Source organism: Amblyomma americanum, chromosome 9 (assembly GCF_052857255.1).
Source record: "Amblyomma americanum isolate KBUSLIRL-KWMA chromosome 9, ASM5285725v1, whole genome shotgun sequence".
NCBI lineage: Eukaryota > Metazoa > Arthropoda > Arachnida > Ixodida > Ixodidae > Amblyomma > Amblyomma americanum.
The window spans coordinates 102,006,546-102,021,972 of NC_135505.1; the positions used below are offsets into that span (position 1 = coordinate 102,006,546).

The 15,427-nt window shown below is 43.4% G+C and overlaps 1 protein-coding gene and 1 long non-coding RNA gene across 2 annotated transcripts; both read right to left on the minus strand.

Moving 5' to 3' along the window:
- Positions 1-207: 207 nt before the first annotated feature.
- Positions 208-3,443, minus strand: LOC144103908 (uncharacterized). The gene is made up of 4 exons (XM_077636622.1): positions 3,157-3,443; positions 2,970-3,046; positions 2,518-2,571; positions 208-1,862 (listed from the first exon to the last, which is right to left on the minus strand). The coding sequence occupies exons 1-4, from the start codon at positions 3,174-3,176 to the stop codon at positions 1,138-1,140; spliced, it is 876 nt and encodes a 291-aa protein (XP_077492748.1). The 5' UTR covers positions 3,177-3,443; the 3' UTR covers positions 208-1,137.
- Positions 3,444-4,738: 1,295 nt separating this feature from the next.
- On the minus strand, positions 4,739-6,965 carry LOC144103917 (uncharacterized). The gene is made up of 2 exons (XR_013308372.1): positions 6,927-6,965; positions 4,739-4,985 (listed from the first exon to the last, which is right to left on the minus strand). It is a non-coding gene; the product is annotated as an uncharacterized LOC144103917 (long non-coding RNA).
- Between the last annotated feature and the right edge of the window lie 8,462 nt (positions 6,966-15,427).

Sequence of the window (15,427 nt, forward strand, 5' to 3'; positions counted from 1 at the left end):
CCTTCTCACTGCCACTGATTCCAACTTCGCTCGAAACCCAGCAAAATTTGTGATGTCGATCTGTTGTGGCTCTTATGTTGTGTATATGATGTCTCCGAATAGTGGTGGAACTGTATTTGTATGGTGAAGTGAGGGGAGTATGCTCAGAGAATCTGTGGAAATAATGCTGTTCTCGGTGTTATCATTTATTATTTTTCTACTGCCACAGAGAAAAAGTAACACTCCACAGTGAAGATGGACACACACACCGAGATAGCTGTACTGTTTTTTCCAATTGTCCTGTACCACGGCACTTCCAATGTAGCATGCCACTTTTGAACCATTGGCACTAAGCAATTTCACACATATGAGCCAAGTTGCGAGCTTTACAATGCACTACAAGAATACAATGTTTTTCACAGGCATTAGTCACACTATTTTTTGTTTTAGCAGCCACGATCCTTGCAGCTTATCATGAACACCTTATGTAAATAGAGAAGGTTTTATCAAGCAGCACCAACACAACAAAGAAGCTAGTCTAATGTGAAATGGTCACAAACAGCTGGTATTCTGACAGATGAGACAGATTAAAAATGGTATAAAAACAGTGCTCCACAAATATTATGCCATTTATATCCAGCAGAGACAGCGCTCTGAGAAATGGTTGTGAACTCTTTAGTTTGCTCTCGTTTCAAACTGTCAACTCATAAAGCCAACAAACTAACACACACATCAATCTGAGGTTGGACACCTGCTTTTCCTCACTTATTTATGCCACTAACACAGGTGGAACAAATACAAAATGATTCACACAACAGCAAGTTTCCTCAATTGTCAGACAAACATTTATAGGTTCAGTGATATACATGAGTGAATTTATATTGATTGTCACAAAAAGTAACCCACTCAGGCTTCAAGATTAAAAGGAATCGTTTCACACACTTTTAGACCCCCAAATTTCATTGAGGCAAGCTGAAAAACGGCAGCAGCGATAAATATTGGATATAAAGTTTTTGAAAGTCTCGTCAAAAGTAAGTGACGCCATTCATGAATGCTGCGATTTTGCTGTTTTTCATTCAAGTTTGTGAGCTTAGCAGACTCTTGTTTCTTGTACAGGAAAGACTGAACAACATTGGCTTGGGGCATTAGGAACCAATGCTATTCCTTGTGTCTCGTCTCCTTGTGGTTTTTTAAATATTCCTTCCGACTGAATGTCTTTTGGCACAAGTCACACTGGTAGGGCTTTTCTCCCTTATGGGCCCTCTCATGCCTCCCAAGGGCTAAACGCGTCGCAAAAGCCATGGGGCAGAGCTGGCACTGAAACGGCTTTTCACCTGTGTGAGTACGGATGTGTACCACAAGGGTATGCTTCACTGTAAAGCTGCTACCACAATGTTCACAACGGTAAGGACGCTCGCCTGTGTGTGTGCGCTGATGTCTCAAGAGGCTGGCTTGATGTGTAAAGCTGTTATCGCATTGCAGACAATGGTAAGGCCGCTCCCCAGTGTGAGTGCGCACGTGCGTCTTCAGAGTGGCCATTTGTGTAAAGCTGCTACCACATTCGTCACAACGATAAGGATGCTCGCCCGTGTGAGTGCGCTCGTGTGCCTTCAGATTGCCCTTGTGTGTAAAGCTGCTTCCACAGTCGTTACATTGGTATGGGCGGTCGCCGTTATGGACTCGGAGATGCGCCACTAGCTGCGATCTGTGTTTGAATTCCTTTCTGCAGTCGGTGCATTCGTGCAGCTTCTTTCCTATGGGTTTACCCCGGTGGTTACCCATGCCGGAAGGAGTAGACTTCATGCAGTGGCTCACAGGGCGCCTTTCAGGGGATGAATCTTGCACGACAGGTGTTCCGTGGGAGCCCTGGGTGACAGCTGAACCTGTGTTGTAGAGGCAGAATACTTTAAATAAAATGCCAGAACCAACAATCCACACTTCACTTGGAGTTAGGAAAAAAGTTTAATGTGGAGGGTGCACTCAATAGCTGTGGATGTTGACCAAAAGTTTTATTCAACAAATCGGCTCTAAGGAGAGTTCAGGCCTGAAACAAGATGTCTCTACAGTAAATTCTGCACGCACTCAAAAAACACATTCAGGCTGCAAGAAAAGTTATTTCCACCAAAAAAAAGGGCAGCCTTTCAATCCATCCAAACTTGATGCATTTGATCACTGAACTTACATTATTGGCATCATGACCAACATTGTCCAATGTCCAACCATGTGGGCCATATAACTGAACAAGTGGCAGTCAACTATGCTTAGGCCAATGCGCAATGCCATTTTTTGTTTTATTAACTCCTCAGATAAAGTCTAAGGAGGCCAAGGCTAAAGTCTAAAAACCTGACAAGGCCTTGGTCCCTTATATAATTTCTTGCATCAATAAACAGAGATCACAGCAGTGACAGTTCGGTGAGTACTTCACATATCACTGTCACTCACCACAGTTCAGTAAACTGAAGCTTCTGTATCTTTTAAACTGGTCTTTCAAAGACACCCTTCAGGAAACATATATGGAGAAAAAGTGCCGATTCTAACCTGGCAAGTTCTGTCCAGAGGAAACACCATGCTTGCGGTCCCTGGAGCTCAGGCCTGCATGTGAAAAGCAGATTACATCCACTGACACAAAAGATTCTCTTCAGTGCAGTTAGAGCATATTATATTTACTCGTTTAATACCTGCGCCTCGAATTTTAGGACAAGTGAAGAAAGGATGAAGCTGTCACGACCGAATTCAACAATGCACTACTAAATACGGATCAGTTCATCAATGTGCTGTTCAGAAAAGTTTAAGGTTACAAGCTTTTCTAACACCATGGATGGTACAAAAGAAGCCCATCTCTGGGAACACCATGATGAGGTGAGCTCATCGGAACAGCGAGAGTGGGAGCTGATGAAGACAATGGTGAATTTTCATGGTGCAAGGGCAGCTCTGGCCAAAAAGCACCATGGTGGAAGGCACTTTCGTCTACACAAGGTGGGGTTAATCACCCATTTTCAGGCATTCTGCCCAGCAGGAGCCAGGGACAAAGCTTGTGTATTGTAGCACTGGCGGGTATCCAGTGGCACTGCGAATCCAACACCGCACAACCTACATGTAAAGGTGCATGCTCCAGTGGCTAGACCACCGATGTAGAGTGAACATGGCAATAAGTTGTGAATAAAAGTTCATGGTCACCTTATTATCAGCTGCTGCATTATTCTGGGCAAAATCAGTCCACTACTGGTTTTACAGAATAGTTGTGGTGCATGAAGGCTTGACTCGTGAAAGGGCACCAGTTGGGCAACCAAAAAAAAACACAGTGGGTCAGCAAATCTGATAAGACTGGTGCTACCTTGTAGAACAGATGTGCAGAACAATCAGTTTTGTGAGAAAACTACAAACTTTCTCACAGTACTAACTATACACATAAATGTCACCTGCTCTTAAAAAAGCCCCAAATGGAACGGAAGATGTCAGAATGCAGGCTAAATCCATACAGCAACAAATACCGTTTTGAGAGTAAGTAATGATATGCATATCACAAAATGAGTTAATTCACTGGTGATTAATCACAAGGAATCATATTATAATCTTCAAGAAAGCAGAAAAAAATGCCCATAAAGCAGTGAACAGCTGCCCATACAATAACATAGTGAATACACAGCATGATACTGACAGGACAGGTTTTGCACAGCTGTAGTCATCACAAGGCCAGAACCAGCGCACAAAGCAACAGTGCAAAGTGGTGAAGTCACATTCAATTACATTAACATGAATTTTCATACATTTGAGACCATACAACACAACAATGAAGATCAAGACTGAAGGGTCAAACACAGATGCACGAAAAGACTGATTATTCCAGTGCATGCAGATCTTCGTCTTTGATTTTCTGCTTTGAAAAGCAAGAAAAAACATTGAATCAATTTGCACACTAAGCAGAACGATCACACAATGTCCAGCATAATTGCATTTTGTCCTTCATATGAAGTTTCACAGTGACCAACACTTCAGTTCCACAGATCTTGCTTTGACCTTTGTTTAACAGGATGGGTTCTAATTCACCTTACTTTGCACCAAAATTAAAGGCGTCATTTTCTACAATTTGAATTTTTATTTAAGCATAATGTTTCGGAATCAATGATCTTCCTTTATCAAAGTGAGCTCCAGCTGCTTATTTTTCAATTCTCTAAGTCACAAAGTTACTTTACGAATGGCATGCAATGTCTCTGTAACACTGGCTTACTTTTTTCCAAAAGAATGAAACAGGTCCTGAACATTGTAACTGCCCTGAAACATACCAGTTTGACCCAGTCTTCTGGAATGCCCCACGGCCATTAGACCTCCTTGCCTCTCCACCCCTTTTTAATGGAGTGCCTGGCTTCTCTAAGATAGCTTCAAAACCAGCGGGCACTTGTTTGTTAGGTCCCACTCCCTCCATGGTGCTTGATTTTCAGTGACCAAATACATTGATTCTAATACTAGTACTGCTAAGTGCCCACCGCAAGAGCACACAAGTCGGAGGTTGCATTTGATTGCTGTACATGGTCGCATGCTCTGTATGGGAATCTCATTCAGAGCATAATTTAAACTGTTCAGCCAATGTACACCAATGGTTTCTGCTCGACAATCTTTGGGCCAAAAAGAAAAAGAACCTGGTGCCCCCTCAGCATCAGTAACATCTGAAGCCATCCATTATTCTCGTTATTCCCTCCTTCCCTCTCCTTTCCCAACGCGACTGCCATTTCCGCAGAAAAAAATTAGTTTACGAAACGAGTTCACTAAACAAAACATTTCTTTCGAGGGCAATGCCAATATTCTTCGTTTAGTTTCCATTAATTAATGCAAATACATCAAAACCATTCTCATCTCACTTTGTACGTAAACACAATGCACTGAGACCACTGCACATGCAATTTATCAGGTTATGAATATGAAGCAATGGAGACATGGAAGGTTGGCTGGCATGGTGCTGAAGGTTTCTTCCTCTGGAACGCTGTACACATTCCCTTATCAATAATGCCCTGCAAAATAATGGAGAGAAATGGAGTGTCACTTTACAATGAACACAAATGCCACAAGCACCAGTGATTGTATGCTTTTGTGTAAACAGTAATGCACAGGGCAGTGGCAATCATTCACAAAAACGAGATCCGACAACACATTGTGTCATTTTCTTTCTTCCCTAAGCACAAAATGTGAAAGGATATGGTCAGAAATAAAGTACAACTGGCATTGTTGTGCAAAAAACAAATACATGAAAATGATGTTTTCTACCAGCAATGCCAATTGTGGTATATGCAATGCAATGTCAATTGTGGTATATTTAGCACAGCTGGTCTGAATAGCTGTACAGCGCTTATAATGCATACAGCACTTATAATGCAGTAGGTACATGTCTTTTTGAAATGCATCTGGTTGTGTTTATGGCTTAATGCAAGTACAAAGCCAGATACTACTACTACTACTACTGAAGATGCGAAATTACATGTTTTCAATCATAAGACACAAGTGAAGTAAGGGTTGGAAGCATTTTGAAAGGTTAATGCTTGACAGAGGGGAGTAGCAGGACTACATATGTCTGAAGAAACCAGAGCAAGACAGAAGACAAAAAACCCAAATGCTAATAGCAGAGGTGCCTACATGCTCTATATATTCAATAACCATAGATTGGCACAAGTGTTATGAATTGGGCTTGCTGGTTACCGACTATTATTGAAACAGAGCGAAGACAAGACACAGCAAGGAGACACCACGAGTGGTGAGCATCAAATAGTGTTACTCCAAGGTGAAGAACACATGTTATAATATTATAACAGGTTTGGCAAGCTAAGGACAACAAAAAAGATAATTTAAACGTGGCATGATGGAGAAAATGGCACATTCCCAGCTCAGTTGCTAACAAGATCTCAAGGGGGAAGCCACAAAGAGCAACAAAAATTCATAACAGGTCTATATAACAGCTAAAATGTAATGACAAGGCATGCATCAGATACAAGATGATGATGTGAGAGGAAGCAACAAAAGGAGAAAAACAAGTGTAAACAAGAAAAACAAAAATTCACAACAATGTATAAGGAAGCTAAAATCTAGCGTCAGGACGCACGTCATAAATCCGATGATCTGGAAATGCGGCCTCCTTGGGAAACAGGGTGATAGATGGTGTGATCACACAGAGTTGTTCTTCCTTCTAAATCATGAATGCTGCCCATATATATGGCAAACCTATATATGCTATGACCGTTCTGGAATAAAACCAGTTGATAGCCAGCATTCGTGGCGTCTCCTTACTGCTTCCAGTCCTTGCGCTGCTTCAAATGCGATATACTGGCATCCCTGTGTTGATTTGCAATAGCAGATTACCTAACTTCAACAGCCATAGGTAATAACAGTTATTTGCAGAGGAGCAGCACTTGGAAGATAGACAAATACACTGGGTGCCAGAAAGGAACTGTTTTGTTACTGGAGCAGGCATACGTTTTATGACAGTATGAAAAGGGTTGCAGGTGACAGGAAAGATTGCCATGCTTGAAATCTTGTTTTAGTGCCTGTACCAAGTTCCATAAACCACCAGAGTGGACCCAGAATGGACATACTCGACTTTTTTCTTGCCTGTCAAATTAACACTGCACCTGGTTGTTCATAACACCGTAGCAAACTAACTTATTCATTGGGTGCGGGATTAGGATAAGAAGAAGATACAGATACATAATAAAGTAAATGCAGTGTCTTTTTTGCCAGCACTCAAGATCACAAGGCCCAAATTCATATTGGACACGCAAACGAGTGAGTAGTTAGGGGAATGTGAGAACAATTTGCTTGTCTCAGACCTATATTTTCTCAACCCATTTATTGTGGGAGCAGCAGATGATCTTGACTGCAAAAGAACTGTCAATGCATACAGCTCAACACACCCAAAAGCGAGATCAATGAACACAACAGAAATGCCGCAAAAAGTCATAGACCTGAGCTGCAAAATGGCCTGCAGACCGTAAAGAGGTGCTGTAAGATCAAGATCCACCGTATTCATCACAAATTATCCAGTATTTTGATGTGCCTAACTCGGCACATAGTGATCACAAATTCAGAGCAACAGATATGCAGTTTGAAGAGATAGAGGCTGAGGATATCATCTGCATAATTTGGCAGCAGTTGTCCACGCAGGTTGTTCCTCCAGAACCTAGCACTCCTTCGGGGAGTACGCTTGATTTCTCTGCAAAAAGGCACATAGAAAAGTATAAAATACACAAGGGACAGCCACAATTACACAAAACAAGAGTTTAATACTGCAGCCACTTGTAGATGGAACAGGCAGAGAATATTTAGCGTGATCGATGGGCATCATGGCCCCATAATGTCGGAGAGGCAGCCACTAATAAGCAGGAATACATTTTATATTGCCAAGATACCATGGCAGCGGAGACAACACTCATGCATAGGATGCCGATGGTGTGATGCATATAGGCAAAGCAGGTGCAATTTTAGATGCACACTCCTGGCTAAGGTTAAACTCGGATCCACTGCCTTAAGGAGGTGCCAGGAACCAGCAGAGTGCACCCTAAATTGCAGATCAGACATGTTGAGGCAGCTACCTATTTTATCAGAAGACATAGCCTTATGCATCTCAAAGCAAAGCTATCCTTGTGTATGTGATCTCTCGTTTTGATAATATGCATTCAGGGGTACAAGGAAGTGCTGGCGTCAAAAACTAAACTAGAAAGCGCATTCTCTCTGCTGTGGGCACTGTGCCTGCTCTGTGCCCTTGGATTTACTTCCCAACAATGTCCTCCTCCCTAGTTACTTTAACCAACAACAGAGGGCACATGCGTTGCAGCAACCCTAGCGCTGATCGACGGAGTTGACTGTTACAGGCATTGAGGAGACAGCGCTCTCTCTTTTTGCCTCAGAAACTCATCGCATGAAAACATGTCAGCGTGACATTCCACGAGGACTCGCGGAAACTTTTCCAGCCACTCGTACTCCCGACGCTAACAGTATAAGGAAGGCAGGACAGCATTTTTTAATCTTTTTCGCATCCGAGCTTGCAGCTTGAGTTTACAGTCCTGCTCAAAGTGTGCATAATACACACGCTTCTTCTCTTTACCTCCTCTAGCCATAGTTTTCACTAGGTGCACATGTTAACAGCACTGGTGTCTAAGTGGTCTTTTGGTTCTTGCTTATGTGAGAACCCAGGGAATTCCCACATTGTTGCCAATATACTCCCCTTCTACTGCGACCACATGCTGCCTGGCTGTGTGATAGTGAACGTACAATTAGTGTCCGACTAGAGAAATGACACCACACTACAGTAATGTCTGTTTAGAAACAATGCTTTTTTTCTACTTTAGTGCTTTAGTGGTGGTAGTACATCCCAACATCTTAGTTTTCAAGGAATTGAAAAGTGAAGGAAATCGATGAACAATGAAGCTAAGCTGAAATTTATGGACCCTAGAATCAATGAGCATACAATCACTGCCATCATAATGACATCTTCAGATAGCTGTCGGACCCCAGATTTTTCTAAAAAAACATGAGTCATAATAAGTTAGACATTTAATGAAGCGCAGAGCTATTTCCTGCATTTGTTGCATGTCCACCCTAGTCAGTCCTGTAGCATTCATGACTGATAATCAAGTCGTCAGCAGAGCGTCTGCCCATGCGTACAGCATTAGGTACGATTATGTACATACAGTCTTAAATGTTGTCTAGAGGCACAAATAATTCTAACATAGAAGGAAGCGGCTTTATGAAAGCCTCGGAGAAACCATTATGAAGCTAGTTCTTAGAGATATTTTGATCTTGAAACCTACAAGATTGCCTAACTTGATATTGCTAAGAGTTTGTATTATCATGACAGATTACAACCAGTATATCATTTGTGACACATATATAAGCTGTCTAATTTTGGCATAAAACAACGCTCACACAGCACTAATCTGTGTTACACTTCAAAATGTGACCTATCCAACTTGAAACCTGTAATATCGAAGTTGAAACCAAAGTGACTCAGGCTATGAGGGATGCCATAGTTTGATCTCCATAAATTTCGACCACCTGGTTTTCTTTCATATGCACCAGCATCAGAGAGTATGAGCCTGTAGAATCTCGCCTCCATCTAATTCGACCGCCGTGGCCGGGATCGAATCCGCGTCCTTTGGGTCAGCAGCCGAGCGCCATAACCACTGAGCCACTGCGGCGGCCAACTAGGTAACTTAATATTGGTGAGAGTTGTATTACCATGACAAATTGCAGTCAGTATACCATTTCTGAAACATATACAAGCTGTCTAATTTTGGCATAAAGAAAGGCACAGATAGCACTAATCTGCGTTAAACTTGAAAATGTGGTCTACAGAACTTGAAACCTCTAATAAAACCTCAGGATACAAACCTAATCCAAAAGCATCAGAGTAGGCATATTCATTTCTGACCATTCATTTGAATATTTGCGGCCACATATATTTATATGTAACAAAAAACTATGATGGTATTACCAACCATGGAGGAGACAGGAAGCTGCAGAATAAAATTGGAACATGCTACATTATCACTGCTGACTTACCAGAAATATTAAATACTATCTCACAGCTTTACTTATCATGAACGATCAGAGGTGGTAATGCTTTCTGGCCAAATACACAGCTGTAGAGATATCAGAGGATGATGGGGCACGCCAACAATACGGTTGTTGACCATGCCACTGCCAGACTGGCAGTCCATTATGTGACCCTGTGCTCTTTCAAAAAAAATTTTGACTTCCGAAGACACATCTCTGTATCGTTATGTTGTGGATTACGCTGTCATCCGCCGCATTGGCCAAATCTATGGGGCATAAAAAGAAGCTCAGTGCAATACAGGTGGTTCTTCCTACGCGTCAGAGTGTCAGCGTCTTGTAACTCGAAGCATTGTGTCAGAAATGGGATACCACCGAAAACATCAAATGTGAAATTTACAAGCTTCATAGAAGAAAGGATACTGTAGCAGAGTTGGCCGGTGCCACTTACTTTAGCAAACTTGATGTCAACTACGGATTTTATCAGATGCCATTAGATGAACAACTGTCCCAAATCTGCATCTTCAGTACACTGTACGGGCGTTGGCTTAAGCTCTGCATAAGAAATATTTCAAAATGGAGTCAGTAAAGCACTGGACAGCATGCCTAAAGTGAGAATGTACATAGACGACATATTGATCTCGGACGCAACAAAGCCCAAGTACGGCAGTCATTTGAGGGAAGTGCTTAAAGCGATTCATGAAGCTGGTTTCACCCCGAACAAAGAGAAGTGTATCTTTGGTGCTCAAGAATTAAAATTCCTGGGAGATGCAATCACAAGGGAAGGAATTAAAACAAATAAAAATTTCATTCAGTGTGTTGTCAACTTTCCACGGCCATCATCCAAGCACGATGTGCAAAGGATCTTGGGAGCAGTGAGTTACTTCAGAAAGTACACTTTCTGTCTGTCGGAAAAGAGAAAAGCATTGTGGAGTTTAATCCGATAGAACATCGCTCTTCGAGTGGAGCAACACGCCCATGGAACACAAAAAAAAAATGTAAAACAGACTCCTCTGCATTTGCACCGCAGTACACTGAGGACTGTTTGCCGTCGAGGTGGGTTATCGATGTTACATATTTTATTACTTTCTTGCTTTTACCAACTGTGCTTAGCTGTTTAAGTTTTTGTCACATGTTCATCTTCCTCCAATTGTCCCCCCTGCAATAATGTCCTTGTGGTGCTGCTGGTAGTTGCATAAATAAAAAAGACTCCATTTCATTAGTAGCCATCAATGCTGCCTGTTCATGCAGGCTAAGTCCGCACCCAAAAAGTTGTTCGCCATACAACTAAAGTGAACACAAGCACATTTCGTTGTGACAAACTTTAAGTGCCGTCAATGGCACCTCCTGGACTTTGTTTTACCTCTTGCCGCAAATTCGCCTTGCGACTCAATACATCTTTGGGAAGCAAAAGTTACATGAGGTGATGCGACACGAGGTTGGCAGGGCAAATCACTCCAACTCAATCCGTGCCTGAGTAGTTGTTCATTCAGTGAAAATTATAGCCAGAAGGCCTGAACACTGGTCGCCTCATAGTTTCGACCTAAATTTTCAATGCTAATACCATGTTTTACATAACTTTGTTTTTGTCCAAACACTCACCTGACTTTTGTAAAAATGAATGATATCTGGTGGAGTATGGTTTCACAAACACACTACTTCTGCAATCTGCAGCGTTGCCTGCTATTTATGACACTGAGTATAAGTGCAGGAAAAAAAATGAGAACAAGAGAATGAAGGCACAAATACAGAGCTGCTAAGAACAAAATCCGGAAGGAAGCGCTATATGGTAATTTAAGAGTCAATACCCATGTACCTGAGGCTAGATCAGGTTGTCTTAGAACCAGGCAATACATAGAAGCAAGTACAAACAGGGAAATATTTGTGCAGCATACAGCAGCAGTGCAGAAAACATTTGAACAAGTTCTGGTGGACTGTAAAGCTACACAACCAGATATCAAGAGAGAACAAACCATCCTGTAGCCTTGGGTTTCAAGGATAGAGCAAAATTAACAGGCGATGTGAAAGCAGAACAGAGAAAATGCATGAAAAGTCACAGAAATCGAAAAAATACAGCATAGAGGATGAGAAATAGCCACGAATAGCAAAAAAATAAACAACAGAATTTAAAGTCTAAAAAAAAGGAACTGGCGCTCTCCACCAAACTGATATAAAGAGGATGCCAATAGTTATCTATCTAGAGGAGATTTCTTGGTGGGTGGTACAAACACACATCACTCAATACATTGTTTTCCTGGATAGGAGCATCCAGCTATGGGCCGGCATAGCTGGCTGCAGTTCCTCTGGAATGTTCTTCCCCCTGGCTACTGGTAGTCCTCCAATGCCTGCAAAAAGAGGACACAACAAAGAGGTCCAGCCAAAAAAAATGAAAATCGGTTTTTGGGGAAAGGAAATGGTGCAGTATCTGTGTTACATCTCGGCGGACACTTGAAGCGCGGCGCCGTAAAGGAAGGAGTAATTTCAACCACCTGGGGATCTTTAACGTGCACTGACATCGCGTAGCAACGGGCGCACGCCTCCATCGAAACGCGGCTGCCGCGGTCGGGCTCGAACCCGGGTAATCCGGCTAATTAGATGAGTGCTCTAACAACTGAGCCCACGCGGCAGGTAATAATACGAACCCAGAATTGTAAATATGGCAGGTAGTCCTCCATTTTGAAGTAGGCTGTTTAGTGCAGTCGAAGAGTAGCAATCATTTTTTATTCCTGTGTAGCGGCCATTGGGACGCGGAATAAGGATTTTATGCTTTTATGACATGCCAGCATGGAGAGAGGGATGACTTCTATATGAAAAAAAAAAAAGCCTGGTGGTATGCGCGTTAAGGTGCGGTTAAGAGGAAAACAGTAATGAGTCTGCTGCACAGCGGATATGGAGAGAAGACGCTTGCAACGGGAGTCGTCGTCTGGTCAGTGTTTATGTGAGAGCGAGGAGGAAGGCGCTTTCCAAGGGCCCGTGCGCCTGGCGTCTTAAAGCATATATGCACACGCAAAAGCAAGCGCATGTAAAGAGCAACCTGGATGCCAAAAGAAAAGACAGTATGGACGTACGATACAGATACGCGGCTTCAGGTCACGAATGTTCTGTAGGGTGAAACCTCCCTCTCGCTTTGCCTCTCGCACGAGCCTCGGAGTAAGCTTGAGCGTGTTATCAAAACAGGGAAAAAAAATTAATTCTACTAGGAGAAAATAAATAACGAGCATAAACCAACATACCTTGACAACGTTGCCAACGGAAACCCGGAGATGAAATAAAATGCTGCAACTATATATATGAATTCAACGCAGCCTTCTGTCCTGCGCATTTTCACAGCACAGCGAACGCTCAAACATATGCGTTACATCCTCGTTACACCCCCGTTTTGTTTTCTTGTGACTAAGTGTGGAGATAAGACTGCTTGGAGCCGGGTGGAAAGGGGGGACGTCTTGAGATAGGAGCTCGCGCCCCACCCATATGGTACAGCAGACCGCGTGTGCGGCACAATACGGCGTGGGAGGCGAGATCAAGGCGATCAAGGCACAAGTAATCGGTTGGGGGTGGGTTGGGAGTCAGCGACGCGAACACAACACAAACTATACCGCTGCGACAGGACGGCAATGTAGGTAGAGCAGGTTAATCCATGGGCACTCGTAAGAGCCTGGTGGGCCTCTGAAGATCTCTTCCGCCTATGACCGCAGTGGATGGCCACGCTGCCACAAACAACACGCCACAGTCGTCGGAGGTGCTGAGGGGTGCAGAGTGCACGCTAGGAGTCGCCCATTGCCTTGAGATCCGCTGCCGCGAACGACGCGTGTAAGAGCGCCGTTATGGTCTAGGGCAGTGAAGCTGCGCAAAAGACTTGCGGTGCGCCGCTGCATCAGTTCCAAAGGAATTATTTGGGCACGCCGAGGTGCGCGGGAAAGCTGCCATGAATCCGTAGCTATATACAGTATTGTGCGTATTTATCGTGAAGACTTTCAATAATTTCCCCGCCTCAAACGCTGCCTCATTTGCGGTGAAACTGCACACAGAGCTTGCGTATTGCTGCATCGCGGCCCGAAGGAAAAGGGCGCGAAAGTAAGAGAAGACAGGGCACGTAGCCCAACCACGGTATAGCAAACAAAGCCCAAAAGGCCGTATATTTGAGGTAAGCGGCCTATATACCCTCCGCCAGGAAGGCACACAATGTTATTTGCACAGAATGTATTCAACAGGTTGCCAACACGCAACCCGGAAAGTGTGAGGCTGTTTCATGGAGGAAAATTATTACTTCCTCCATGGGCTGTTTTTTCAACAAATCCGGCTAGGGCGGGGCCTCGACTTTTTCACATGACTAAACGTCAGCAACCGGGATCACGGCGTCACGGTTTTTCGAAAAAAAAAAAGAAACAAAGCAAGGCACCTTGTCTGCAACTTTTCGCGCCGTTTTGCCATTTCGCGCAGTTCTGCCAAGCAACGATCCTCGTCTGCAACTTTTCGCGCCGTTTTGCCATTTCGCGCAGTTCTGCCAAGCAACGAGCCTCGCCTGCAACTTTTCGCGTAGCGATGAGCGACGATCCTGAACGGCAGGAGCTCATTCTGCGACGCTACCTCAGAAATTTGCGCATTGAAGGCGGCTACTGGCACAGATATCTAAAATCTGAAAATGATTTGCTCCAATTTGAGATGTCTCTGGCTGCTCGCCACGAGAAATACTCTGTGCTGACGTCAAGAGAGTTCGATGCAGCGCCAGAAGGTGAGGCTGCTTCTTGGTATCTATATATAGCACATGGCGCAACTACTGTAATCGCTCGAAGACTCTGTGATGCAGATTAATGCAGAACAAAGTGCTGCCGCAGCCTAATTTAAATCATATATCCGTTAACCGCTCGATGTTCGCGCGTCCTGATGATTATTTCGCGGTTCCGATTGTTGCGGGTTAATTAACACAGATAATGTATTTCCTTTTTCTCTTTTTTTCAACACGATTCGTCTTATCAATGATTCACCGCGGGCACAAAATTGGTCTTGGCGTACCGTTTAGGGTGACCAAAGAGACGGTAAAAGTCTGCATGTTTGGAGAAGAATTCTGGAAAAGTGACAACCCAGTGCGTACTAACTTTTTATTTGGGTATTGTCTGCATTATTATTGTACTAGCATGTTAGAAATATACTCGCAGTGCATGAAGCGGTTCACTGATGGTGCGTCTTCGTCCTGATGTGCTCCTTCGCCGCATGCCAGTTCTGCTCTGCGGCGAAGCCACATAACCGGGCTACAAGGATATGCTGTGGCGCATGAAAATATGCGATATACTACATTATTCTTTCTAAGATATGCTATATAGTATTGCTACAAGGGAAGCTTCACAGGGCAAAAAAAGAAAAAAAACCGACGCTGAAAAATTTGAAAAGGCCAACGTGCTCCGAGAGCTTGTTAATGTAGTATGTGGCTCCATCGCAGAACAGCAGTGTTGTATGTATACGTATATCAGACCGAATACTGCTATCTTTACACTCACTGACAACTGCGTTTATTGAGAAAGGGGTACGTACATGCATTCCATGCATGTTCAGTTCAGTGCATTCAAACAAACTCGATCATCAGCAGTTGTCACATCCGTGCGCCCCTTCGCTTCGCGCGTTATGAGGGCCAGTTGGTCATATATATTTTTCATATCAAGCATGTACAACCAACTGGCCCCCACTGCTGCCTTGTGAAACATATATATGTGCCACTTAATTTTATTTCACACGTATGCGGACATAAGACAGGCCGGACTGGTCCTATCCTGCGATTACTTTCTGCGGAGAAAAATTTTCCATTCCGCGAACTTAGAACAAAGAATCTGCAGTATTCTGCAGGAAATATTAAAGAATACTTCAAAATGCATCTCGTGCTATCTTTGTTAGCTGTCTGTAAATGTTAGCTGTTAGAAGG

Bases quoted from the DNA above. Each gene is read 5' to 3' on its own strand.
- LOC144103908 (XM_077636622.1), bottom strand. From the start codon at position 3,176: ATGCAGCAGCTGATAATAAG. The intron at 3,047-3,156 runs GTGACCATGAAC...TTGGATTCGCAG, and splicing joins ATGCAGCAGCTGATAATAAG to TGCCACTGGATACCCGCCAG. The intron at 1,863-2,517 runs GTTAGAATCGGC...TCTACAACACAG, and splicing joins CTCTGGACAGAACTTGCCAG to GTTCAGCTGTCACCCAGGGC.